Source organism: Carex rostrata, chromosome 1 (assembly GCF_964058835.1).
Source record: "Carex rostrata chromosome 1, lpCarRost1.2, whole genome shotgun sequence".
Taxonomy (NCBI): Eukaryota; Viridiplantae; Streptophyta; class Magnoliopsida; order Poales; family Cyperaceae; genus Carex; species Carex rostrata.
Genome location: NC_135918.1, coordinates 11,567,772 through 11,595,237, shown reverse-complemented (window position 1 = coordinate 11,595,237; position 27,466 = coordinate 11,567,772). Strand labels below are relative to the sequence as shown.

Here is a 27,466-nt window from a genome sequence, read left to right as displayed (position 1 = left end):
TCTATATGAATAATGTTTGCATGCATCTTATAGTTTATGGTTATACAAAATTAGGATTATAGTTTATGGTTAAAAATTTAGGGTTAGGATTTATGGTCGAATTTATGGTCCATATTCTATAATTATTATAAAAATATTATATAATTATAGTTATGATGAATATATTAATATTATATAATTAGTATCTTATTAATTATATATAACTGTTATATTGTTAATATATTAAATAATTAGTATAACAACAATTAGTGTAGTTATATTATAATATATAGTTATATTATTATTAGTTATTTCAGAAAAAATATCATATGTTTTAATTATCTATAATTGTCTGTAAATGTAGTATGCCCAGAGAGCGCAGACGATGGAGAGACCCTCCGGATGCTGTGGATCCACCACCGGATGTTGTGGATCCCCATCCGGATGCTGTGGGTCCGATTGGAGCGAGTCCGTACTCGGTGGATCCAACTGGAGAGGGCTCGTCATATGAAGAAATGACTGGCGCAGGATTTGGGGATTCGGGAGGAGCGGGTCCGTCCTCTGCGGCTGGGACATCGTCGGGTTGGCATGATCCTGACACTTTCAGTCCTCTTCTATGGACCCATCATGTTAAACACCGTGTCTCGTTGGCATCGCTTGAGGTACGTGATTATTATACGTAATGTAAATAGTACTGAAAGATGACACGATTTGAGTCTCACAGGTTGATAATAAATACAGGATGATGTCATGCTTACGGTGAGGCACCGCAAGTCTGAGATTCCGTTCGTTGCCAATCCGTTGATGCAGCGATGCCTCATAAATCTCGGGTTGTTTCAGATTGCCACCATGCCGCAGAGTAGTATCAATCAGGCTCTGATGCATGGTCTAGCAGAGAGATGGCGTCCTGAGACTCATACATTTCATCTCCCGGTTGGGGAGATGACAGTCACCCTTGGTGATGTGAGCGCATTGTGGGGTTTACCTATTGATGGCATCCCCATAGGTGGCATCTCAGACCATCCAGACCTGCAGAATATGATACCAGAGCTGTTAGGGTGTCATCCGAAGATTCTGCAGAAGAAATTGAAGAAGAAGAAAGGGGACGAGGATGACTTCCGTTCTTCCCCGTACTGTATTTCTCTAGCGGCACTCCGATCTTACTTCTTCCGGAATCGGATATTTCCTGAGACTGAGGACGTTGATGCGATCCTGAGGTACCATTACACTATTTAAAATAAACTTATCAATCCATCTATAATCTGAACAATTGATATCGATTATTGTATATTACAGTTATACTAGGGCATTTGTGCTGGATTTGTGTGGTGCAGTCATGTTCGTGGACTCTAGCGGTGATGCGGTCCCGATCATGTTTCTCTCTCTGCTGAGGGACATGCTATCTCCATCGAGGTGGAACTGGGGTGGAGCTGTTATCGCCCACTTATACAGAGCCCTGTGTCATGCTTGTCTGGTAAGTCTATACTAATTTGGTTATGAAAAATACGTTTTTATTTAAGGTTGAATAAGTACCGAGTTCTTATTTTAACTTAAATTTTCAGGTGAAGAACAAGCAGATTCACGGACCGCTTCTTCTACTCCAGCATTGGTCGTGGTCACATCTGCCCGTATGTAGGCCAGTTATACCAGATCCATTACCCCTACGTTGGGGTTGGCCTGATCCAGAGAGATGCCCCGCATACGGTGCCATATGGGGCAGTCAGCACGAGTACGAAGAGATGGGCAGGTTATGTGACTGCAGGGTATGTGACTTAGTTGGGGTCCTTGGCATGTACAGGTTACCGCTCTTGCATCTCCGAATTTAACCACATACTTGCAAGCCCTCTTCACAAACGCCATAGTGCCATCTGGTTTACGGCTGGTAGGAACGTACTCATTTGGATTTTGCACTTCGAATTCTGTTCCATCATTACCCATCGGGATCACGGTCATAGTTGCACCTTTGTCCCTGTGTCGTCTTAGTTTCTCCTCCACCCTTGTTGAAAATGACTGGTTCATCCTTATTAATTCTGCAGCCTTAGCACGCCGTTCCTGAAACCAGGCATTTAACTTGTAGAATGTGTCCTCTACAACTGCAGCTACAGGTAACATCCGGCTTTGCTTGAATACTGCATTCAGCGACTCGGATCCGTTGGTGGTCATAATTCCCCAACGCCAACCTCCATCACGGGATTGATATATTTTCTCGTATGCTGGGTCTTCGTTGACATCTCGGGGATTATTTTTGCCCACCTTCATTAAGTAGAGATTTGCCTTTGGCATGTACTACATAAAAAATTAGGAAATAGAATAATGTAAGTAAACAATTGTACTAAAAACAATTGTTTTCTTAAAGTACAATAATATATGTAAACAATTGAAATACATGTACCTTTGCAAAACCGCTAGTCATCTCTACCACCCTTCTCGGCTTTTTCTTTCTGCAATTCCATCTAAATGTATCAGTAACCCACTTGTCACCCCCGGTTGTCTTGGAAAGGTTCTCCGCAACGTGTTGCATACACAACCTGTGAACACACTGGCCAGTACGGGTTGACCAACCGTAATCTTCACGATCAAAAACATATTTTATTCCTTTGTGCTGGTCTGATATCACACAGAAAAACTTCCCTTCCCCAATCACCCGTCTTCTTAAAAACTGCATAAAGAATCCCCAGTTCTCGCCGTCCTCTTTATGAACAATTGCAAACGCCAAAGGCAACAGCTGGTTCTCAGCATCATATGCGCATGCTATGAGTAGCCTCCCCTCGTAACGTCCAGACATGAAGCATGCATCAATGCTGATAACAGGTCTGATGTATGGCACAGCTTGGATACAAGCACCAAAAGCCCATGCTATGCCCTTGAATTGTTTAGCTCCCTCTATTAGTACTCCGTCTTTATCAAAAAAAGGGCCATGCCACCGCTCATATACGGTGCCGACATTTGTACTTGCCATGGCTTGGAGCAATGGTGCCAGATAGCCATATGAATCCTTCCAACTACCGAATATTCTGCAAACCGCAAGTTCACGACCTCTCCACAGCCTGTTGTATTTTGGGATTACATATTTGTATTTGTGTCTGACGGTCATAGCCACCGCCTTGATACTCATCGATGGATCCAACTTAATGTCCTCCTCAATTGCATCGGCAATTAGTGATGCCGTCAGCTGCGCATGGTCTGTCCTTGTGGATGCAGACTTGCATGTATGAGGTGGTTCACACTTCTTAATCATCCATGCTTCCCCTGAACCCGCAGGGGTTGCAAAAAGGCGGAACTCGCAGTGCGGGTGAGTTTTACATAGCACAACTAACCTTGTTCGGTCCCTTTTGTGTAATATACATTCCCAGTTACCGTGAACATGAGTCTCATTTATTTTCTTTACAAGTTCGTCTATGTTGGTATAAAGTTGCCCTGCGGCAAGTTCTTTATTGTATTCAACACGAGGACCAAAGAAACTAATGTCTGCCTCTTCGAAAGCTGTGGTGTCGTTGAATGTGGCAACCGGATGCTTATTCCCCCGACCTCTAATCGGGAATTTTTCTGCCCTGGACAACCCTGGTACATTTGCATCACCATCTGATAAGTCATCAGCTTCCCAAACCCCTTGGTATTCATCCCCCGTTTCCATTTCCCTTTCTGGTACGGCATCGATAGCATCTACATCAATATCAATATCAGTTCGATTAACCGGTACCGGTCCTGACTCTGGCATAGTTGGAAATCTAGGGATTATGGGTGTATGTCTCGGTGGTGGTGGTAACTCTTCAGTATTTTCTGGGGAGTTGTGGTACCCCTGGTTGTCATAAGGAGAGTGTTGGTGGTACCCCTGGTTGTCATAAGGGGAGTGTTGGTGGTACTCCTGGTTGTCATAAGGGGAGTGATGATGGTACTCCTGGTTGTCATAAGGGGAGTGCTGGTGGTACACCTGGTTGTCATAAGGGGAGTGCTGGTGGTACACCTGGTTGTCATAAGGGGAGTGCTGGTGGTACCCCTGGTTGTCATAACCTGAAGGTCCAGCCCCAGCCGCACTTGAAGGTCCAGCCCTAGTCCGGGGAACCCTCTTTGAATATATGTCCATTACCGGGACCCCACTTGCCGCAAATTGAGTGTATACAACTCTCCACAAATTTGCATCTGTTATTGGAAACTTCACAAAGTAAGGTCTACCCCCCCCACGTGAGTTGTCAATCCGTGTAGCCAATTCTATTTCATACCTGTTGGGGTTTACAGCAGTCTTTTCGTATATTAGCTGCTTCAGTTCCTCAAATGTGGTATTTTCATTAACCTCGAAGCCAAATGCGACCTCTTTCGTGTAATGCACGCCATCTTCACCTCTTTGTAGCTTGCCGCCCACATGCAGTGCAACTAACATCTTTTTCTTAACAAACTACATTTAAAAAATAATTTTATGAATATTAAAGTAATTATTCATAAATTAAAACGGGTACAATAATCTAATTACAAAATAATTAAAAAAAACTGCTACTTTTGCTACAGTAATTGTAATAGTTAAAGTAATGTACATTAGCAACAGTTACCGTAATAACTAATTTAGTAATACAACAATTACACTTACAGTAAATGAAACAGAAAATAATTAAAAAAAAATACCTGTTACAGTAAAATTCTTCTTCAATCGTCAAATAAATCGCCTTCAATCGCTAAATGAATCGGCTTCTCTCAAATAGTAAAATGACAGGCTTACACTGAATGATGGAATGATGAGAGAGAAAAATAGGCGTAGAATGACGGGAGAGAAGAATAAAGAATGGAGCTGAGAAGAACTCCAATTTATATATTATATATATTGGTGGATCACCAATTATTTAATATACTGTTGGATCACAGATTCGAATGGAGCTCAGAAAAACTCCAATTTATATATTATATATATTGGTGACACCGATTATTTAATATACTGTTGGATCACGGTTCGAATATTTTAATATTTTAATTACGGTTAGGAATTTAATATTATTAAAAAAATATTGATCGGTAATATTATAATATAAACGGACCGCCCAGCGGTTTCGTTTTTGTTTTTAATGTTGAAAAGATTGAATATTATAATATATATGGACCTAATGTCACGGTAAAGTTTAAAGAATAAATAATAATTTAATAAAATAAGAATTTAATAATTAATAAAATAAGAATTTAATAATGGAATATTTTATAGTTAATGACCCGCCATATTTTTGGGCGGTTTGGTTCGGTTTGGTTTTGAGCATGGACCGCCCGGTCCAGGAAATGGAAATGGCCCGGTCCAGGAAATGGAAACGGTCCAGGAAATGGAAATGGCCCGGTCCAGGAAATGGAAATGGGGCGGTTTGGTTTGAGCATGGGTTTGAGCATGGACCGCCCAATATTGGGGCGGTTTGGTTTGAGCATGGACCGCCCAATATTGGGGCGGTTTGGTTTGAGCATGGACCGCCCAATATTGGGGCGGTTTGGTGTTGATCATGGCCCGCCCAGAAATTGGGCGGTTGGGGCATCAATAAAAAAAAAATTAAATCGAGGGCATTCTTAAAATTTTTTATTTTTTTTTGGGTATTAATAAAAATGGCCGGCTAATTCATCATTTCTCTTTTGAGATACAATATTTAATGATACTTTTATAGCATTTGTTTGGAAATTGAACCGTACGATGCCTTATGAATATACATATACACTTTGTTTTTTTAAATAACTAATTGTATTTTGCCGTACCTTTTCAAATGACGTCTAATTCTTTATTTAAAAGAAGGAATAGTAAATTGATGTCATATAAAATGGTTCGCTAAATTATTTTTATTTTCAGCTTTTTTGGGTTATAATATATTTTGAAGAGCAGTAGATTTATCTCATAAAAATTATGGTAAAAACCTACTTGACCAATTAACTTATGAAATTGCGGCGGGTTAAAAAAAGGTTGAAAATTATGTAAAATAAATTGTAGAATACGAGAAACATTTCTTTTAAGTATTTTAGGGCCTGTGGGGCAAATGAAATTAAAAGGAAAGAGGAATCCATGATTTCCTTTTTCGCTGTCGTATGATTAATTTTTGACAATCATTGTTTTATTTTTCATCCGTCAATAAAATTAATTTTTCTTATTTGTCAAGTAAGCCGGCCCAATTAAATTAGACTTCAAGTTGAGGAAAAAAATATGACAGAGGGCAGAAATGAGTTGACGGCGTCAACGGGGCTCGGTGCTACATACTTGCCCCCACGTACTTTACAGTTTTCATATTAAAATTTCAAAAAAAATACATGGTATACGTGAAATTCCAACTTTCTTATTCAAAGAACCAGGAAAAAGAGAGAGAGAAAAAAAAGCATACGCTTCTTCTCTTCCTGTGCCACTTTTGTATTTGTTTGCAAATTGAACCGTAGATGCCTTATGAATTTACACCTTTTTTATTTTTTTTTTAAATTGACCATATTTATTTTGCCCTACCTTCTCAAATGACGTCAATTCTTTATTTAAAAGAAGGAATAGTAAATTGATGTCATATAAAATGGTTGGCTAAATTATTTTTATTTTCAGCGTTTTTGGGTTATAATATATTCTGAAGGGCAGTAAGATTATCTCATAAAAAAAAAATCTAAATGTGTTTTCTTTTGTTTATGGTCAACTACTTGACCAATTACCTTATGAAATTTTGGCGAGGTAATTTTTTTTCAAAGATATGTAAAATAAATTGTAAATACGAGAAACACTTCTTTTAAGTATTTTAGGACCTCTGGGACAAAGGCAAATGGGAAAAGTAAAAAAAAAAAGAATCCATGATTTTGTTTTGTTTTGATAAAAGGCATAATTGCCCATTTCATTAGCATGAAATCAGAGTTAATTAACTTATAATTGCAAGAGAAAGTTTAAAGCATAGCTAGAGCAAAGTCATAAATAATTAATGCAGAACAAAACACAAACGCTCTGTGTTTAAGAAGCCACCAAAACATAATTATGGAAAACCGACAAGCAAATACTAAGCCACATTTGATAGGGCTGAGGTAAATTAATGATTCTAAATTCGAATCTATAAAAAAAAAAAAAAATGTTCTTCATCATTGCATTAAGCTGGAGATCCAGCATCCCTCAGCAGCAGAATATCTTCTACCTCTCCAGAGGCAGTACCCTGATACGCCACAATTTAATTGTCAGAAGAATCCCAAACACAAAGAGGTATTGCATTTATGTCATTAGGCAGTCAGTCTTCTACAGCTTTCTTAATTCTTTTATTCATATGCTCTGTTCAATATTCAAATACAGAGTTGATTAGTAATATAATCTAACACTTTTTTTCAGAACTAGATTGAAAACAAATTTCATTTCTTTATTTTTAAATCATCTAACAAACTGCATTAAATATAACTGAGAAACCTATCTGTTTCACATAACTAAGTTAACAAGCAAAATCGAAAATATTAGTACAGGAGTCCCAAGCATCCCTGATTTCTTTCTTCGCTGTCGTATGATTAATTTTTGCCAATCATTGTTTCGTTTTCCACCCGTCAATAAAATTCACTTTTCTTATTGTCAAGCAAGCCCACACCAATTAAATTAGTTTTAGACTTTTAGTTGAGGAAAAAGTAAATTATGACAGAGGTCGGAAATGAGTTGACAGGGTCAACGGGTCTTGGTGGTACATACGTAAAATTTCGAAAATTTTCAGGGTATACGTGAAATTCCGACATTCTTAAATTAAGAGATTTTTTTTTCAGAAAATTAACATGGCATACCATGTGGTCATATGAGTTTCACACAATCAAGACCGTTAAATCTTAACTGAATAGTGAATTTATGAATAAATTAATTCAAATTACAAAAAATAAAAATAAAATAATGTGACCAAACATGTATGGTTATGGTCTAATTTAATATGGCACGTGACTCAAGCCACAAGCCCACAACATAACAAATTTACATACCTATGTCTAAGACAAAACCGTTAACTCGCTCGGCTAGCTAGAATTTCCTCATATATGTGTGGTACCTGAGGGGATACTCACTCTTTGTTCAGAGGAAGGGTTATATTTTATGTGGATCAATTACATCTTGTTTAGATGGAGAGGAAGGGATGGAATGCCACAAATATGAAATATAATGTATTAGAAATAAAGATTAACATATTTAATATTATTATATTTTAATGATTAATGAGAAAAAATAAATTTAATTTTTTTTCATTTTATTTATTATTTAGCTAATTAAAATTTAGAATGTTAGTGAGAAATTTGGTGGCTACTGTAGGTTTGTGATAAATTTTTTTTGATGAGAATTAAATAATTAAGATATAGCATTAGAAATTTATGGTTTTTTCTTTAAAAATATTTACAATAATTTTTTTTGTCATCCGTTATACCTCAAATCGAGAGGGAAATCAATTTTATTGATTACAATAATGCAAAGTTAAACATTTTTTCTCTTGTATTAATTATTCACCTCCGATATAATTTTGTCAACCAAATATAATTCGAGAATTTGTTTCTTTTCTTTCCATTCTATCCCCTCCTCTACTCTCTATCCAATCCAATGTTGTAAATAACAGTATGTGCTCGTTTGACGGACATGATACCGCCAAATAATAATTGAAAATAATCAGTCATAATCGCAAAAAATCAGCTGATTAATCAAATAATCAATCAGTCCAAATGAACGTTTTTTACAACATTGATCCAAACAAGGTGTTAATATACTATACGACACAACTGAAAAATCAAAAGAATATTGCGAGAGTGAACGGAATTTGTATTCTAATTTCAAATTATCAGAGGAAATATACGCAAGATGGCTTGAGAAGTATTTGAAACTTTTTATTTATTTTGACCAGTCATTTTATATACAAACGTACCAGGTTTCAGATTACAAATTGGAAGCTTTGTATTTCCATTTTAATGTCTTCTTTTGTATATGGTCAACGGATCCGAATCTGCTGAAATCTGAGGTCGATACTGTTGACCCTGAAATTCCTGCAATCTGAATCCAGCCATCGAACTGTTTCAAGATATGTGCAAAAAAAACCCAGCTGTTTCGAGATACGTTCTCGAAAAAATTCAATGGCTCGATTTTGAATTTCAAAAATTTCAGGGTAAACAATATCCGATCTCGGAATTTTAGCTGATTTATTTCCATGGTCAACAACTATTTGATCAATTAGCTTATGAAATTTCGGTGGAGTAAAAATAATTTGAAAGATATGTAAAATAAATTGTAGAATACGAGAAACACTTCATTAAGTATTATAGGACATCTAGCCATCTAGGACAAAGGAGAAAAAGGAATCCATGATTTCTTTCTTGGCTATCGTATGATTAGTTTTTGACAATCAATATTGTCGTTTTTCATCTGTCAATAAAATTCATTTTCATTTTTCTTATTGTCAAGTAAGCCGACCCCAATTAATTTAGTTTTAGTTGAGGAAAAAGTTAAATATGACACAGGTCGGAAAGAGTTGACGGCGTCAACGGGTATCGGTGCTTAGTGCTTACCTGCCCCCATCAACTTTACAGTTCTCTAATTAAAATTTCAAAACTTTTCAGGGTATACGCGAAATTCTAACTTTCTTATTTAAGGAACCAAGAAAACGAGAAAATTACACACACTTCTTCTCTTCCGGTTTTCCTTAGTTCCTCGCGACCGTACCTTCCCTATTAACTGCAACTTTTTTAGGAGGGGAGCATCGTTTCTAGCCGGAGATCGGCCATGGATACACCATACCCCTCCACTTTAACCCCCACCACTGCCGCCATTTCCTGCGGTGCGTTTGATCCCTGCAGCTTAGCCACTGACGCTCCGCTGCCTAGGCCTAAGCTTTCATTGGAGCAACTGAAGCAATGCTCGGAGGCACTCTCCTTCTTTGAAGAGAAGGTGAAGAACAGGAAAGCTATTGCGCAGGAGTTCAGTCAGCTTGAGGTAATATTCTGATTTCATCAAGAATCACTGTTGATCAAACCTGGTTAATGGATTCTTACTCTAAATCTTGATAGGATCATAGGAACAAGCCTCTGTTGAGTCTGAAATTCTGAATTTGCATTACTATTTGGAATAAGGTTGCAATTCGCATCCTAAGGCTTCTTCGAATCTTGTCTTCTCATTTAGAAAAAGCAGAGGAGAGCGGGAAAAGTTAAAGATAAAGTATAATCTAATTCCACCATTGAAAATTTGAAATGGTGCAATTTCATTTTTTCCCCTAGAAAACTATGAAATTACACATTCTCTCTCTATAATTTATAAAATCAGATTACACTTCTAAATTTCAAAAAGAGTTCAGGATATGGGAGTTCAGCCAAATCCATATGCCTGGCACAGACCCAAAACAGCCTACTGATTGACCTGTCGCCAATACTTGTTATGTGGCTTCTGTTAGGGATATTTTTGCTGATACTTGGTTGTTTTGATGTTATCTGTGTCTTGCTGATTTCTGTGATTAGATATTGTTACTCTAGGTTAGTAGGTACCAGTTGCTGGTACAATAGATTGTAGGTGTTGTTTTTGGTTAACTGTAGTTATAATCTGTCATTCAGGTTTGTAATAATTCTGAGAAGCATTCCAGTTGCTTGGAACTCTTTTTAGATAACACTGATATATGGTTTCTAATGAAATAGGTGGGTTTTCCCCACTTTCTTCCAAAAATTTCAAAAATTTCAAAAACTCACAAATTTACTATTTTTTTTTATTAGAACTCATTTTATCAAAACTCATGTATAAAAAAATATCAGTCTTCTAATTGGTCGGTTTTAAAAATACTTAATTTCGAAGTTTTTGAGATGTATACATGAAATTGTCCCATGCTGACCAAAATATGCTCCAAAGATTGTTTGTAGAAATGATCTATATCGAAACATCTCCTTTACTTTCTTTCTTTTTTCAGACTATGACGGCACCAAGGAACGACATCAAGAAAGAGTGCACTAAGGCTCTCGGCAATGCCAACAAAAACAAAAACCGATACATGGATGTCTTGCCATGTAATTCCATCTCACACCTATACTTCGTTAATAATCTAATTGCCATTCTCTTCATCTTACTTGCTATTTCTCACCATCTCAGATGATAATACACGGGTCATTCTCAATGCTTCATGTGAAAGCAAGGATCAAGGAGACGACTTTATCAATGCTAACTTTGTTACAGTAAGACAACTTCCATTCTCAGTAATTTTAGAATTAGCTGATCATCGTTTTGTTGAGTGCAATCTTTTAAATCATACCCAATTTGATATTTTGCAACCGACCTCTTAAAAAAAAATATGATACACACATATAATGGAAAAGACAAGGAAATATAAAAGCAAAGAAATCAATTGCACAAGACCAGAATAGAACAGCTGCTTTAAGTACGTAGAATCTCTTTCTGTAATTGCTTTTTGGTTTATGTTAAAATATCTGTAACCTGTAGGTGGGGCCTACAAAGGAAGTTTCTTGATTTATTGCTACCCAAGCCCCAATTCCTGAGACATTTGATGATTTCTGGCAGATGATATATCAGTACCGTTGCTCTGTTATTGTTATGCTCACTCCTTTTGATAATGCCAAGGTAACTTGCTTTCCATACAATTTCTGCAGATTTACTGCTCTCTGATACTGAAAGAACAAAAGACTACTCTCTGATTCTGATATATGTAAAATTTGACATCGCTACTTATATGCAATGGCAGATTACAGGAAAATGTGATAATTATTTCAAATCAGAGAAGGAGGAAGGGCAGTTTGGCAATATTAATGTTACAACCAAATCTCGTGTTGTCACCGCCTCATCATTGGTTCTTCGCTGCTTAGAATTGCAGTGCAATGATGTATATTATTACAATGCCTCATATTTTTTTTTGTAGCATCTTATTATGCAATTCAATCTAAAAAAAAATCAACAATGAAAAAGCCTGTCCAATTTGACTATTTCGTTTGTAATTTTTTATCTCCCTGTTTATAACATCCTTATCTAACTTTTGGGTCAGGCAATAGTGCCTCCAGTACCAGCTCTCCACATTGAGTACCCAGAGTGGCCTGATCATGGCGTACCATTATGCACTGTTGCTGTGAGAGAAATACTGACACATTTGTATCATGTACCGACTGATGCCGGCCCCATTGTTGTGCACTGCAGGTGTGTCCTCAATTAATTTCTCTCTCTCTCTCTCTCTATATTGTCTTTTTCCTTGAAGAAATACTTCTTTCTCTATCGTTTTCTTCCTCAAGGAAGTTGGATGGAGCCCCTTCAAGTACCTTGTATTCCTGATTAATTTGGGTTGTCTAACATTTGTATTTATTGCTATCATCAGTGCAGGCATCGGAAGAACCAGTACATACTGTGCAATCCATAATACTATTCAAAGGATCTTGCTTGGTGACACATCCTCATTGGATGTCGACAAAACCATCGTTGATTTTAGATCTCAGAGAATGAGGATGGTACAAACACCGGTATGTTTTTTTCCCATTAGCTCACCATTGGTGTATAATAAGGGAAATTACGGGGTACAATTGGACCAGTACATAAAGCAAAATATTTATTACATAGATTGGATAATAGAATTTAATGTTTAATAGTAAGATAATGTAGTAGCTCAATGGTGTTATAATAGTGCATGCATTAGGTTATGGGCAAATTATTTTCTTCTTCATCTTTTTATTTTATTTTATATATTTTTACCTTTTTTATCTATAGGAGTAATTTTTGTTTTGCTATGATGCAATAATTGATGAGTTAAGAGTTGTCAAAGAGGTTTGAGCAATGAGATAACAGAAGGTTAGATCCTTTTCATGTTAAAACTATCCAGGCAGGTCTGGGTAAAGTTCCTGTTGATACAGGCATCGTCGTCTTGAAATGTCCCCTAGTAAATATGATTTTGTTACGAGTATGGTCCAAATGCCTCGTGTCTTTTTTGTCTCAATCACGCCTTGTGCTTTATCTCTATTTTTGAATTCGAAATAGTCGATTTGAACCACTCAACAACGATAAAATTTGATTTCCAAGCACATTTTAATATGAAAATAATGTTGAGCAGTTCAAATTAATTATTTGGACTTTGAAACAAAAATAAAAATACGAGGCACGATTGAGACATTGAAAGACAGGCATTTGATCCCTGCCCTTTTGTTATCCCCTATCCTCGACCAAACAATTGTAGGAAGAAATCAACAAAGAAAGACAGTAATTACCCCTCTGCTCCTAGCCTCCTACAGATGGGGTAGTGTACTTATGTATCAATGTACTTGTCTCAATGTCAAAATTCAAAAATGCGCTACAATATACCTGAAAATTTTAAATATACCATACTCTCAAAAAAGATAAACCAAACAACCACGATTTATGAAAAATTCAAATTTTGACACGGCTGCATCCTATAGGTGCGGCCACCCTTTTTTTCGTTTAGATTGAATTACCGCACGAGAAGAACAAAAAAAAAAAAAAAAAGGTGGCTGCATCCCTAGATGCGGCCCACAGAAAACTACCTGCATCTAGAGGATGCGGCCATGTCAAAATTCAAAATTTTCAAGAAACGTGGTGGTTTGATTTATCTTTTTTGAGGTTATGGTATATTTAAAAATTTCAGACAATATACTCACATTTAATTTTTTTTGGACCTCCAATTCAATCTGCAACCTCTAAAAATGAGACTGCAGATTAAATTGACGGCCCGGTATTCAGCCTAAAATCATAAAATAAGTCTACGATTTGAGCACACAGCTGGTAGAATTTGAAATTTATTATTTTTTTCATATATTAATAATTTTTTTGGAATTTATCTCCTGCCTCCGCTGGAAACGTGTTCTCTGTAGTACCGCCTCACTCTACGCCGTTTTTTGTTTATGTACCACCCTAATAAATAAGAATTAAATCAATACCATCCGTTAATTCCGAATTCAGATTCCGCCACGTTCGCACAGTAGATCTGCGAACGGGTCGCTACCCGTTCGCGTAATGAATCAGCGGACTGACCCGTTCCCGACGACCCGTGCGCGTAACAGATCGGCGGACGGATGACCCGTGCGCGATCTGACCCGTTCCCGACGACCCGTTCGCACGATAGATATGCGTGCGTGGCGAATCCGGATAAAAACCCCTCCGCAGTGGTTTTTTTACTCTGTCCCTGTCTCCGCAGCCGCGTCCAGCACAGCAAAAAGGTAAATTTTTTATTATTTAATTTAATTTTGTTAAATAATTTAATTTAATTTAGTTAGTAAGTAGTTTAGTTTTATTAGATAGTTTATTTTAGTTAGGTACCAAAATAGTTGTATATAAATTAGATTAAATTTTTTCCTAGTTTTAGATAGTTTATTTTTGTTAGGTACCAAAATAATTGTATATTGTAAATTAGATCAAAATTAGGTACCAAAATAGTTGTATATTGTAAATTAGATCAAAATTAGGTACCAAAATAGTTGTATATTGTAAATTATATAAAAAATAGGTACCAAAATAGTTGTATATTGTAAATTATATCAAAATTAGGTACCAAAAGAGTTTATTGTAAATTAGATCAAAATAGTTGTATATTGTATATTGTAAATTAGGTACCAAAATAGTTGTTTATTTTTTTTTGTATTTTTGTAAATATTTGTGTTAATTAGATGAAAGTAGTATATTGTGATCTATTTGTAAATATTTGTGTAATTTACGATATAATATTATTTGTGTATATTTTTTATTAAATAGTAGTATATTATAAATTACACTAAAATAGTAGTTTAGTTGGGTACCAAAATATTTGTGTATTTAAACCAATTTAGAATTGTGATTGTATGTATAATTTAGAAATTATATTTAGAATTTAGAAATGTACCTATTTAGAAATGTACCAATTTACAAATCGACAAATTTAGAAATGTTGTATTTAGACCAAAATAGAGTATAAATGCATCAATTCAGAATTTATTTTTTTCTGAATTAGCGTAGATTGTAAGATTTTTTACCGATTCATTCAAGAATGGCGATATATTATTGAATTACCATAGATATTTGTATTATTGTTAGATTTGTACTATTTGAAATTATCAATAGAGGTCAAAATTGATAAAATTGTTAAATTTGTTGTTAGTATGGCGTCAACCAGCGGTACCAATCAAAATCGGACGCAAGATGATTTACAGTTAGATTTATCACTGGCCCGTCACGTATTTCCAAATATGACGGAAGAGAGTATCAGTCCTCTTTGCTGGTATAAATTCGAGGAGCACAAGATGAAAAACGCATATGTAAGTTTTTGTTTTGAGAAATGCAAATAATTTTAATTTTCATTTAGATAAAAATAGGTAAATTATATGTTTGTTTGTTTTGAAATTGAATGCAGACTCATACCTTGACGAATACGCGGAACAATAAGATGAGTATCCTCTACGACGACCGATACGCTCCCGTGTTGAAGAGTTTGGGTTTGTGGCATGTCTCACAGCTGACCCCCATTGTCGCAGATGTCCCTCTTCTATCTGCGTTGGTCGAGAGGTGGCGGCCGGAGACACACACATTTCACATGCCTGTCGGAGAGATTACGGTGTCTCTCCAGGATGTCAGTTGTCTCTGGGGACTGCCTATTACTGGACGGGCTGTGACGGGTGTGGAGTACGGGGACTTCACAAAGGACGTCGAAGAACTGTTGGGACCCAACCTGATGAAGGAAAGGTCCCTGAAGAGGTCGAAGGTTGCATCGAAGAATGACATCAGTATCCCTCTTTTGCGGGCGGCATTCAGGTAAGTATTTTTTTTGTAATAGTAAGTATTTGATTGTGATGCTTCATACTCTGTACTAAATTAGTTCGTATATGTAGTGGAAAATTGGAAGAAGATGCGCCTGAGGAGAAGATAGATCGGTGGACACGGGCTTACATAATGGAGTTATTCTCTTGCTGGTTGTTCCCAGATTCCTCTGGGAACACCGTTCCTGCTTGTATGCTACAGTGGCTAAGGGACTTGGATGACCCTCCACAGATGAATTGGGGTGCAGCAGTCTTGGCATGTCTGTACCGAGGCTTATGCATTGCGTGCCGGGTATAAATTACTTTCTCTTCTTATTATAAATAAATTATTTTCTCTTATCGAATTTAAAAATAAATGCAACTTGTATAAAAATAGGTCGACAAACAAGGTCTGTACGGACCGATTGGTCTCCTTCAGCATTGGTCGTGGACGAGATTTCCATTTGGTCGTCCACAACCACTAGACGAGGGTTGGGCTCCAAACTGGGGTCGTCCGGACGGGGAGACCTGTCCTGCGTATGCTCAGAGATTCTGCGCTAGAAAGACCTTTGTCGCGACCCCTCACGGCAAGCCTTCGGGAGTTTTCTTTTTCCGAACTCAATTCGAGCAGATGACTCCAGATCTACATGTCGAGTGGCGACCGTATGATTTTCGCGTCACAGTGTATGAAGAAGATGAAGAACCTTACTCTTTCCTCACAAAACTTCCTTCGATCTGCAGTCGCGAACGAGAATACTGGTTTGCTCAGGTGCGACTAGTTTTTTTTTATTTTCTAGTTTACATTTCATAAACATATTGTAGTTTAAAATTGAAACTTAGACACATAAAATATTTGCAGGTGCCGCTTATCTACTACCAGGTTGTTGAGCATTATTACCCTGGACGGGTAATGAGACAGTTTGGTATGGCCCAGTATTTTCCAGTCCCGGATCCTATCACAAAGGACGACTGGTATGATCTTCACCAACCGTTGTGCACTACGGTCATGAAGGATTGGCGGACGGAGCACGCCTTGCATGTACAGCGACTAGAGGCTATGAGTCTGGATGACATGGTTCCTGATATGTACCAGATTTATGCTTTCGAGGAGTGGGACCAGCAGTATCGACAGTGGTACCAGAAAAATTGTGCATTCACGGTGTACATGTTTGGTGTCATGTCAGAGATCAATAGGAAGCCGCTTCATGTACCACGCGACACGACTACCCCCCAGTATGGTTTCATCCCTAGCAGTGGTCCGGCTGCACAGATTGTAAGTTTTTTCTACTATATTATTTCAATACAGTTATGGTAATCATCTTTTAAAATATTGATGAAATGGTTTATTCACAGGTACTGATGAACATCAAGGCAGTTCTGAAAGCTGCAAGATATGGGATCACAAGAGGCTGGAAGAAGGTGGGGAAGATGATGTTGTGCATATCTGCACCTCCGGTGGTCGTCGCGGGGTACAAAGACCAGCTGGACAAGATCCTGCGGCTAGCAGATCTTCCAAGATACGAGGATTTGGCAAATATGAATGATGAAGATTCTGCAGAGCAGATGAGCACACCAGAGTCGGATCTTTCAGAGATCTTGTCTGCACCGACGCCTGAGGCAGCATTTCAGAGTTTTGGAGATCGAGTGGTACGTGCATTTTTCTAATAACCTACTTATTGAGAAACCAAATTATTCATTTATTAACAATCTATTTTCAGGGAGATGAGCCCCGGTTCGAGGCTGCACAGGATTTTGAGCCGACTCAGCCATCGCAGGATTTTGAGTTTGACGTGGGTTCGACATATGATACCATATACACTCAGGGTTACTCTTATCCTCAGTTTCACACACAGGATGATCCACCACCAGAGGACAGTGCAGCAGTGTACCAGACGGAGACAGCTTCATCCTTAGCAGATACTGCTGTAGCTTCTATTTTCGGTCCTGTTCCTAGCTCATCTGAGGAGGTTTTGTTTGGACATATACCGGAGGAGACCCCACCACAGCCATCGCGGCAGTATACGCCTGCTTTCAATTTCTTAGGTTCGGAGATTGAGGAGGTACCGGAGGAGTTGGGACGTGGTAAGAGACATAAGATCAGGAAAGACCCGTACACACCATCGACCAAGTAGTTATTCGGACTGTTATGGCTATTTGGACTTTTTGTTCTATTCGTACTGTTTGGACTGTTATTTAGTTATTATCATGTTATTCTGACTGTTGTTTGGTTTATGCTTGCTACTATATTATCTAGTTATCATGTTATTCTGACTGTTATTTGGTTTATGCTTGCTACTATATTTCTTAGAATTCGAATAAAAAAAAAACACAACTTCTACTACAATAAAAAAACGGCATAGGTTCGGATAAAAAAAAAGCACACAATTCTACAATAAAAATTAATATATAAATTCCTGGCTAAAATCACAACTTCTATTACAATAAAATCACAACTTCTACTACAATAAAAATTACCCTATTGCGTATTTCCTCTCGCATCCCTTCTTCTTCTCGCATTCCTCTCGAGAGTTTCTCTACTGGTTCGGTGACCCTTTCGTCGTCCTTCCAATACATCCATCCACATTTGGATCCGGTTGTGTCGTCTCCTACCCAATTTTACCAACCGATGCTCTGGAACTAATAGATCTCCTTCGTGCACCGGCCAATCACATTGATTGTCATACACATGGAATTCACCACTCCATGTGTCTATGAGTGTTTGAATGTTGTAATAATAATTAACGAAGTCATTTGGATTCAAGTTCCTATAATGTTAACACATTAGTAAGTAATACCGTCCCTAATATGAAGTTTCAAATTAAATAAAACATAATTTTACCTTAAACGACACACCGCCATCACATGAACACATGGTATTCCGCCCATCTGAGGCTTCTGGCACTGACATTCCACCTCATGATCGTTCTTCACAATTACCTTGTACCTGCAGTCGCTAGACGTGTGTACCCATCTGCCATTATCCATGTCAAAATTAATCTTTTTGCCATGTGAGGTCACCATAAATTCATTATGGCCGAATGCAAGCGTTGACATTTTTTTAGTCTTCTCAATGTGCTTATCCAGCTTCTTATGCATGCGAGTGGAAAAAAGCTGACTCGCTGCTTGCAATTGCACAGCCGTCTCACTTCTTTTCTCAAACCAGCTAACACACTTGTAGAATGTCTCCTCAATGATTGCGGCAACTGGTAACCTACGATAATTAAAAATTACAATTAATTGAAGAAAACGTTAATAAAATATAGGAGGATTACAATATACAAACCTGCGAGAAGTTTGGAAGACATGGTTGAGCGATTCAGAACCATTGCTAGTCATTATTTCCCAACGAGATCCATCATCCATAGCTTGATACACCTTCCATGGCTTAGGCAGTTCTTCCTCGTCATTTTCATTATATTTGCCACATGTATCCAAATAAGTCAGCCAAGCAGTATTTCGCCTCCCGATTGCATCAAGTCCTTCTTGCAATCTTCTTTTCTTCTTCTTTTTAACCATAACCTTGAAAAAAGTGGAAGCTACCTTATCCTTAGTGTGCTTTCCAAAATTCTCAAACACATGTTGAGAGCAGTAGCGGTGAGCACACTCTCCTTTCTCCTCACACCAACCCAAATCATCTTGAATAAACACCTTTTTTATGCCCTTGTGTCTGTCAGATACCACACACATGTATCTATTTCGCCCAATTACAAACTCCCGCACCCACTTCATGAACCATCCCCAATTCTCAAAATCCTCGCTCTCTACCAGTCCAAATGCTAACGGGATTAACTGATTCTCTGCATCATATCCGGTTACAATTAACAGTTTACCCTTGTATCTGCCAGACAAGAAACAAGCATCGATACTGATGACGGGTCTGAGGTGACCGACCGCGGCAATACATGGTCCCCATGCCCATGCTGCTCTCATGAAAAAACGATACCCTGGCTTAGTGGTTGGCTTTGAAACAATTTTATATTGGGTTCCCGGATTTGACCTTTTTATTGCCTCCAACAGAGGGACAATCAGCCCATAAGACCCCTCCCAACTACCAAAGGCCCGAGCAATTGCTAACTCTCTACCACGCCATAATTTGTTGTACTTTGGAACGATGCCCTCGTACCTTTCAGCGCATAAGTCAGCGACTGCCCGGATAGAAATATTAGCATTTTTTTCCAATGACAATTTTATACAGTTGGCGACCATAGCGGACGTCAACTGTGCATGATCTAACCTGGATGCCGATGCGTGACATGTGTGCTTAGCCACATTCTTCGTGATGGCCCAAGTATTACCAAAGCCTGTAGCCCTCGCAACCAACGCCCACCTGCACCGGGCGCTAACACACTTGTACCTCAACCTGGTGGTATCGCTGTGTGTATTTTTTATCTCCCTATTTTGTTTGATGTGCCAGTGGTTAATTGTATCTTTCATCTTATCCTTGTTGTCATATGTCATCCCCTCAGACAATTCATGTCTTTCTCCCTTTTATTTTACAAAAAAAACAACAAAAAATAAACAACATCAATTTAATAACAACAATTTAATAATTAAATTATAATTAAATATAAATTAACAAACATACCTCACAAGTCGCAAAAAAAGAGCTATCGGCCTCTCCAAACCCTGATGTGTCGTGAAATTGCTCAAACGGATGTCTTTCCCCACGATCCACTATAGGCCACTTCCGTCTACCAAGCACAGGAATACCAGTATCCTCATCACTGTGATCTGATACCCCACCGTCCCCATTATCATCCCAATTAGCCTCTGCCTCCATTTCTTCAGGATTATCGTCCGTATTGTCAGCATAATAAAGCCGTTCAGGGGTTTCAGATCGCTCCCTTTCAGATTGGACTCGGCTAGAGGACGAGGATGGAATCTGAGATCGACCCCTGTCAGATTGGACCCTACTAGGGCCCGCTACACACGGGGCCCGACTAGGACCTGCTACAGATGGGGCCCGGCTAGGACCCGTTACAGATTGCTCGAGCCCCAAACCCTGAGTCAACTGCAACAATTGCCTAGTATTCTGTCTGGAGTTATGTCTGGAGTTTTGTCTGGGGTTGGCTACAACATATAACTCCAGGAACTTGAAAGTCATATTCATTGTCATTTGGACATATAACTCCCAACTGCTATCGTCTTGTACCGGTAGCTGTTGGAACCAGGTTTGATTGCCTTGGCCAATATTGATTCTTGCGGTAATTATCAGTTCATAATTATGGTGGTCAATACCGAGTTGTTGGTACACTTCCCTATTTAAACCTCTAAAATCCAAATCAAGCCAAATATTGAACATTTTCGGCACTTGGTGGCTATAATAAGCGCCATTTGGTCCTTGTAATACTTCACCATCAAAATAACAAGCAATTCCAATCATAATTGGTTGAATAAACCTAATAATAAAAAATAACTAAATTAAAACAACTACAAAAAATAAATTTTAAAAAAAAAAGGATGAAAAGGAAATAAAACGTACCTATGCAGCAGCTTCGGTGAAAATGTGTAGAATGCTCTGCAGAACTGATCTTATATAGGGAGAATTTGCCACGTGCGCAGATCAATAATGCGAACGGGTCAGTCCGCCGATCTGTTACGCGCACGGGTCATCCGTCCGCCGATCTGTTACGCGCAAGGGTCGTCGGGAACGGGTCGTCGGGAACGGGTCAGTCCGCTGATCCATTACGCGAACGGGTAGCGACCCGTTCGCAGATCTACTGTGCGAACATGGCGGAATCTGAATTCGGAATTAACGGATGGTATTGATTTAATTCTTATTTATTAGGGTGGTACATAAAAAAAAAACGGCACTCTACGTAGTCCAAGCTGAGCAATGCTTTTAGCCCAATAGTAATGCTCGGATAGTCTTCGAGATTCGTACCAGGTTAAGCTAGACGGCTGGGATTCCTCATTTTAAACCGTAACATTACCCACCTCATCAATCCGGATCCTCAACGCAATCCAATCCACACCGTTTATTTCGAATCGAAGAGTGCGCTCAACACAGTCCACGGATCGAGCTCCCAATTTTCTCCGTCCTTTCACTTGCTATTTAGTCCGAACCTCATCTAATCGAATCCAATATAACCCTCTTCTATTTCTCTCGCTCTCTTCACTTCAATCAAATTTCAATTCTCCGATCCAAAATCAGCGACAATGTCGGGACGCGGCAAGGGAGGCAAGGGGTTAGGTAAGGGAGGTGCCAAGCGCCACAGGAAGGTGCTCCGAGATAACATCCAGGGTATCACCAAGCCCGCCATCCGACGTTTGGCGAGGCGTGGTGGTGTCAAGCGTATTAGTGGCTTGATCTACGAGGAGACACGTGGCGTGCTCAAGATCTTCCTCGAGAATGTGATTAGAGACGCAGTGACCTACACCGAGCACGCCAGGAGAAAAACCGTCACTGCCATGGATGTGGTGTACGCGCTCAAGCGCCAGGGGAGGACATTGTACGGGTTTGGTGGTTAGTCGGATCTGGTGTTTCTTGCTTTGTGTTGTGATGTCGGGGAGTATTTTGATTTGGTTTGGTATGGTTTGTGTTTGGGGTTTAGTAGTGTAGGGATACGATTTTAATTAGTATTTAGTGCTTTGGTTTTGGTAACGATACGGCACTTCTTGAACATCGAATGTAAAGATTATCATGTGATTAGTGAAAAAATTGAAAGATTCCATCTTTAAAATTCTTCTCTGTTCTTTGGTTGTCTTTTATTGAGTAATTTCTAAATGCTTCAACTTTGGCAGATCTGTTGAATTTGTTTTCTTGATTATCAACTGCATCCTGTTAAATTTGGGGATTTAAACAATTTGTTACCTGAAAATTGGGTCCAGATTTTAATAGGGCAACATTATATATATATATTGGTCCCGTTCGGCAACACATGGTGGATTAAATAATAATTCGTACTAAGGAGGGGTTGTTTGGTAAGCTAAAGGAAGGGGCGAAGGATTAATATGGCTAAATGAAACTAAAGGAAGGGGGGGAGGTGCTTTAAGGAATGGGCAGGGGATTAAGATCCGGGCAAAAGAAGGCTAAAGGAGGTTGTCTTAATCCGCGCTAAGAAACTGGTATTCGGCAAGATTAAGTGGCTAAGGAAGCTAAAGGAGGCTCCTTTAGCCTTAAGTAGGCTTAAGGAGGCCCTAGCCGAACGGGGCCATTGGGTTCTTTGTTGGTATTTAATAAATGTTTGTTAGCACAATGAAACATTGAAATATTTCTTTTTGTAATTAGCAGCGAAACTTGAAATATTGGGTTCAGTTGTTTTTTTGGTTCTAAAAACAGTGGGACAAAAGTCAAACGGGAAGACTTTTTACATCGTAAATTATGCCCCCTGTAATTCTGCAACATTTCAAATTATTTGACCGGCACCCTTGTATTTGTGTATAAATATGGAAATACAATCCCAAAGAAAATGTCGAATGGAATGACAAAATAGCGATAGATAATGTTACGTGTTTTTAAGTTTAGGAAATGTAATTAAATACTTTTTGAACAATGATAATTCTGAGTTTTTTATTTTTTGAAGGAAAGCCCATAGGCAATTACTTAATTAATGAAGAAAAAAAGTCTTACAAACTACTATCCTAATAATGCAAAATAAAGTTTGCATCCCCTCAGTTAACCTAACATAACATTTTGTACATCTAGCCAATAACAGTATTTGAATTTACAATCTATTCTGGTATCGCTAAACCTGATGGAAGCAGCCAATAGTCCTCCAAAAATCTCTGAATATTTTTAAAAATCTTGTAAACAAATGAAGCAAATTCAATAAACTTTAATACTAAATCCTATAAATTAATTCAACGAATTTTGTCAATATAAAACTTCTTATTCCTGTGTGGTCCCTAATAATTTTCACTTTAATTATCACTTTAATTTCTACTTTAACAACTTTAACTGCTTTGATCGGAACCACTTTTAGATCTTTGACCAGGATCACATCTAGAAAATCTCTAACAGCTTTTCAAACTAATAATTAGCCAGGACCACTTTAAAATTTTGTAAATAAATATATGTAAAAAAAAAAAAAAATTCAAAATTTTTTTTCCAAATTTTTTTTCAAATGATTTTTTGAAATATTTTTTCAAAATTTTGTTCCACAATTTTTTTTCAAATATCTTTTTAGATACTACTAATTATTTTAAATTCTGTAAACCTAATTACATAACTCTGTAGATAGTTTAGTTGAATCCTGTAAATGATAAAAAAAAAGTAAAATTTTAATTTTTTTTTTCAAAATTTTAGTTTATTTTCAAATTTTATTTTTTTAAAATTTGCATCTAGATACTACTTTCAATTGTTTTGAATTCGATAAACCTGATCACATAACTCTATAAATAATTTCGTTGAATACTATACATCAGTAAACAAATTTCAAATTTTAATTTTTTTCAAACTTTTATTTTTTTTAAAAAAATTTGCATCTAAATTCCACCTTCAATTATTTTGAATTCAAAGTTGCAAACTTAAAAAAAAATTAGATAATCATAAGTTGCAAACTGGTTTTACTTTCATGTTTGTTTACTACACATTTCCTAATTCTTTGTACTTTTAGGATCTGTTCGGATGTCACGGGATTATACATGATGGGATTTGACAGGAATGAGAATTCACTTTTGAAAAAGCGGAAACCATGGTAGCGGGTAAGCATAGGATTATTTATAGCAATGGGTGTTCGGTTGTACCGTGGGATTCATTGTGGGAAATTCTATTTTTCTTTTTAAAATGTTTGATATTATACAATTTTCTTTATTAATAAAATTATCAATAATGTAATTAATAAAAAGATTAAATAATAACATAACATTACTTATTAATTATTATTTTATAACCTATCTTATTAATTAGATTAAAATAATGCAATTAAGTAAATTCCTATCGGTAGGCTTCTATGCTGTCCTCTTAGCGTGTCAGCATTTGACTGTACCAGTCCAGTACGCATCTCTTCATGTTGGTGCCTATGCTTTAGTTTACCAGTCTGTTCGGTACTGTACTGTCTCACCATCTTGTCAATGGACCAGTTCCCTGGTACCAGTCTTGTTGTATCCCTTTTTTGGTGTCTATCTGCTTGTATAAACAATGACAACACAAAAAATATAAAGAAATCTTGATTGTCGTATTAAAGATAACAGTACACAATTCTTTATGTCAATACTTAACAGAGATGATAAACATGTAATCATTGATCATTTTAAATTAAGCTTCATTTTAACAGTATGTCATTTTGAATACAAATCTTGATCATTTTTCATTTTATTAACAGCATGAACTTAAGCTAAATCATTAATTAAGTGATTAAAACTTTGAATTACTCTCTGGTATGCAATTCTTTATGGCAATACTTGTTCTAAAAATAAGATAAACACAAGGGTAATGAAATTGCCTTTGTGCAGTATCCACAGGCATTTCATTATTTCCAAAGGTATATCTAATTTCTTCAATTAATATATGCTTTGATTCAGTAACATACTATCTTTTAGGAAGATCCATGAATACAAAATTATACTATTTTTTTCGTCTTTCAATATTGCCATTATAACTCTTTTATACAATTCTGACATTGCTTTTTTTAAGAATATCTATACTGCAAGTACCAACACTCATATTCTAGTACCAGTAACAACCTAAATTGGATGCATATATAAGTCCTACCTATTTAATTAGCAAAGACAAATTGAAGAAAAAACAAGTTCAAGATATGCGAGAATATGTTGTGCGATAGTATTGACATAAACAATGTGGTTACATTGTTGTGCTTAACGGATAGGCACAATTGAAATCATCTCAAAACAACATGCTTAAAATTTATAATTTTCCTTTTCAATTTCTTTTAATTATCTTTTGGTTGTATGTATCTGAATTCTGAATCAGTTGGAAGATTTACTATTAATCAAAGTAACTGAATTTATTTTGCAGGACTTGTTTTTATCAAAACCGACTACATCATATGGTTTTGCTTGGTCATGTTCTGTGGATTGTACATTATACATTTGTATCCTCTGTTTTAGTCATTTTTTTGCATATTCTTTTTTGTACCCTATAAAAAATATTAATGCGAGTTATCATTCATAAAACTTTATTATGTGTTTATTATATTTATTTCAAAATGAAAAAAAAAAAAATCAGGCACGGCCGTGTATATGGATAACCAGGCGCAGCCGGAACAGCCGGTTGTTGAGATGCTCCATATCCACTAACTGATATCATCGATAAAGACGACCCCAATTCCAATCTTGAAGCACCGTCTTCAGTTGTAGAAACGGAGTTGCCAGTGTAAGCATAGGCCTTTGAATTAATTTCAGCAGAGGTTAAGAGTACAATGAGAAAAGTAATGAGAAGTGTTTGAAGTCTCATTGTCAATTATACTTTTCTTCGAGTGGGAGCTTGATTATGTTTCTATTGCTCGCACGCCTATTTATATCAAAAGGGATCGTAAAATGTCAAGTAGTTAAGTAAATCAAATTTTCTTTACCCATATATAGTAATAGTGCAATGTACATGCAATAACTTGAAAAGTATTGTTTAAATTAAGAAATTAAATTATACGTGTATTATTTTTCTATTTATTTTTTTAAATATCATGCGTAACAAATTTAGGTCGATTATTTGAAAAACGTTTTGTTTCAAATCAAACAATTTAAAGTTTTCTAAGATTGAAATTTTAGTGACTTGTGATAAATGACTCATTCAAATTGATTCTCAATTTTATACGCATCATACCTAAATAACTAATTAAAAAACACATCCATAATTTCATTTTTTGACATAATTTTTTTTTTTTTAGATGTCAAGTAAATGTAAAGTGTAATTACTAATTACCCTTGTGATTTTATGTGACTGATAGCGGCTGGCCAGCTAATTCCTCTTATTAATTTCTCACCGATTTTTTTATTTATATCTAAAAAAAAATATAAATTTAAAAAACTAACCAAACCGCTTGTTTATTTCGAAAACTACCCAAATCGGAAAAAAAATTTCCGGTTTCAAATTTTCCGGAAATTGGATCCTAAATCCGGAATAATTTTTTCCTGATTTAGGATTTTTTTTTTTAGGAATTTTTGTTTCCGAAAATTTTTCTTTTAGGAAATTTTTTCTTTTCGGATTCTTTTTTTTTTTTTTTTCATTTTTCAGTTTTTATTTATAATTTATTTATTTTTTGTATTGAAGTATTACAAATATTTAATATATTTTTAAAAAAATAGATGGAATACTATATAATTTAATTTATTCGAAAGACTGCTACAAATAATCCGGATCAACATTTTTCATGCCGGATTTTTTATGGCCGTAAGAAAAATTAATATAATATAATATATGTATATGTATATATAATATAATATATGTATATGTATATATAATATAATATATGTATATATAATATAATATATGTATATATAATATAATATATGTATATATAATATAATATATGTATATATAATATAATATATGTATATATAATATAATATATGTATATATAATATAATATATATGTTAAAATGTGCTTGAATATCAAATTTTATATTTTTTTGAATTTTTTTACTATTTATTAAGTATTTAACAAAATCGCTATATTCAGACCATTGAATTTTTGTACCCATCTTAATAAATAGTAAAAAAATTTAGAAAAATGTAAAATTTGATCTGCAATCACATTTTAAAATATCCATCATGTTGAATGGTTTGGATCGACTGTTTGGACTTTGAAATCTTTGAAAATACCGATCGTTGAATGCCTACCGTTGAACGAAAACTTAAACTGAATTTTTGAGGCACTAAACGAGGGTTCCAATGCCTCATTTTTTTTATACCTCATCATACCTCATA

The 27,466-nt window shown here is 36.4% G+C and overlaps 3 protein-coding genes across 4 annotated transcripts; all 3 read left to right on the top strand.

Moving 5' to 3' along the window:
- The first annotated feature begins 9,567 nt into the window (after positions 1 to 9,567).
- LOC144566306 (protein-tyrosine-phosphatase PTP1-like) lies at positions 9,568 to 12,813 on the top strand. Of its 2 annotated transcripts, XM_078316306.1 has the most exons (8): positions 9,568 to 9,880; positions 10,839 to 10,935; positions 11,018 to 11,100; positions 11,366 to 11,503; positions 11,625 to 11,762; positions 11,922 to 12,070; positions 12,246 to 12,387; positions 12,632 to 12,813. In XM_078316306.1, the coding sequence occupies exons 4-8, from the start codon at positions 11,444 to 11,446 to the stop codon at positions 12,635 to 12,637; spliced, it is 495 nt and encodes a 164-aa protein (XP_078172432.1). In that variant the 5' UTR covers positions 9,568 to 9,880; positions 10,839 to 10,935; positions 11,018 to 11,100; positions 11,366 to 11,443; the 3' UTR covers positions 12,638 to 12,813. The 2 variants fall into 2 exon arrangements, with proteins under 2 accessions (XP_078172432.1, XP_078172440.1); XM_078316314.1 differs by having other exon boundaries at positions 10,839 to 11,100.
- Positions 9,671 to 11,392, top strand: LOC144558715 (protein-tyrosine-phosphatase PTP1-like). Its single transcript, XM_078307603.1, has 4 exons — positions 9,671 to 9,880; positions 10,839 to 10,935; positions 11,018 to 11,100; positions 11,366 to 11,392. The coding sequence occupies exons 1-4, from the start codon at positions 9,671 to 9,673 to the stop codon at positions 11,390 to 11,392; spliced, it is 417 nt and encodes a 138-aa protein (XP_078163729.1).
- Positions 12,814 to 21,719: 8,906 nt separating the features above from the next.
- Positions 21,720 to 22,322, top strand: LOC144566296 (histone H4). The gene is made up of 2 exons (XM_078316295.1): positions 21,720 to 22,125; positions 22,179 to 22,322. Exon 1 carries the CDS (start codon positions 21,799 to 21,801, stop codon positions 22,108 to 22,110), a length of 312 nt encoding a protein of 103 aa, XP_078172421.1. The 5' UTR covers positions 21,720 to 21,798; the 3' UTR covers positions 22,111 to 22,125; positions 22,179 to 22,322.
- Positions 22,323 to 27,466: the final 5,144 nt, after the last annotated feature.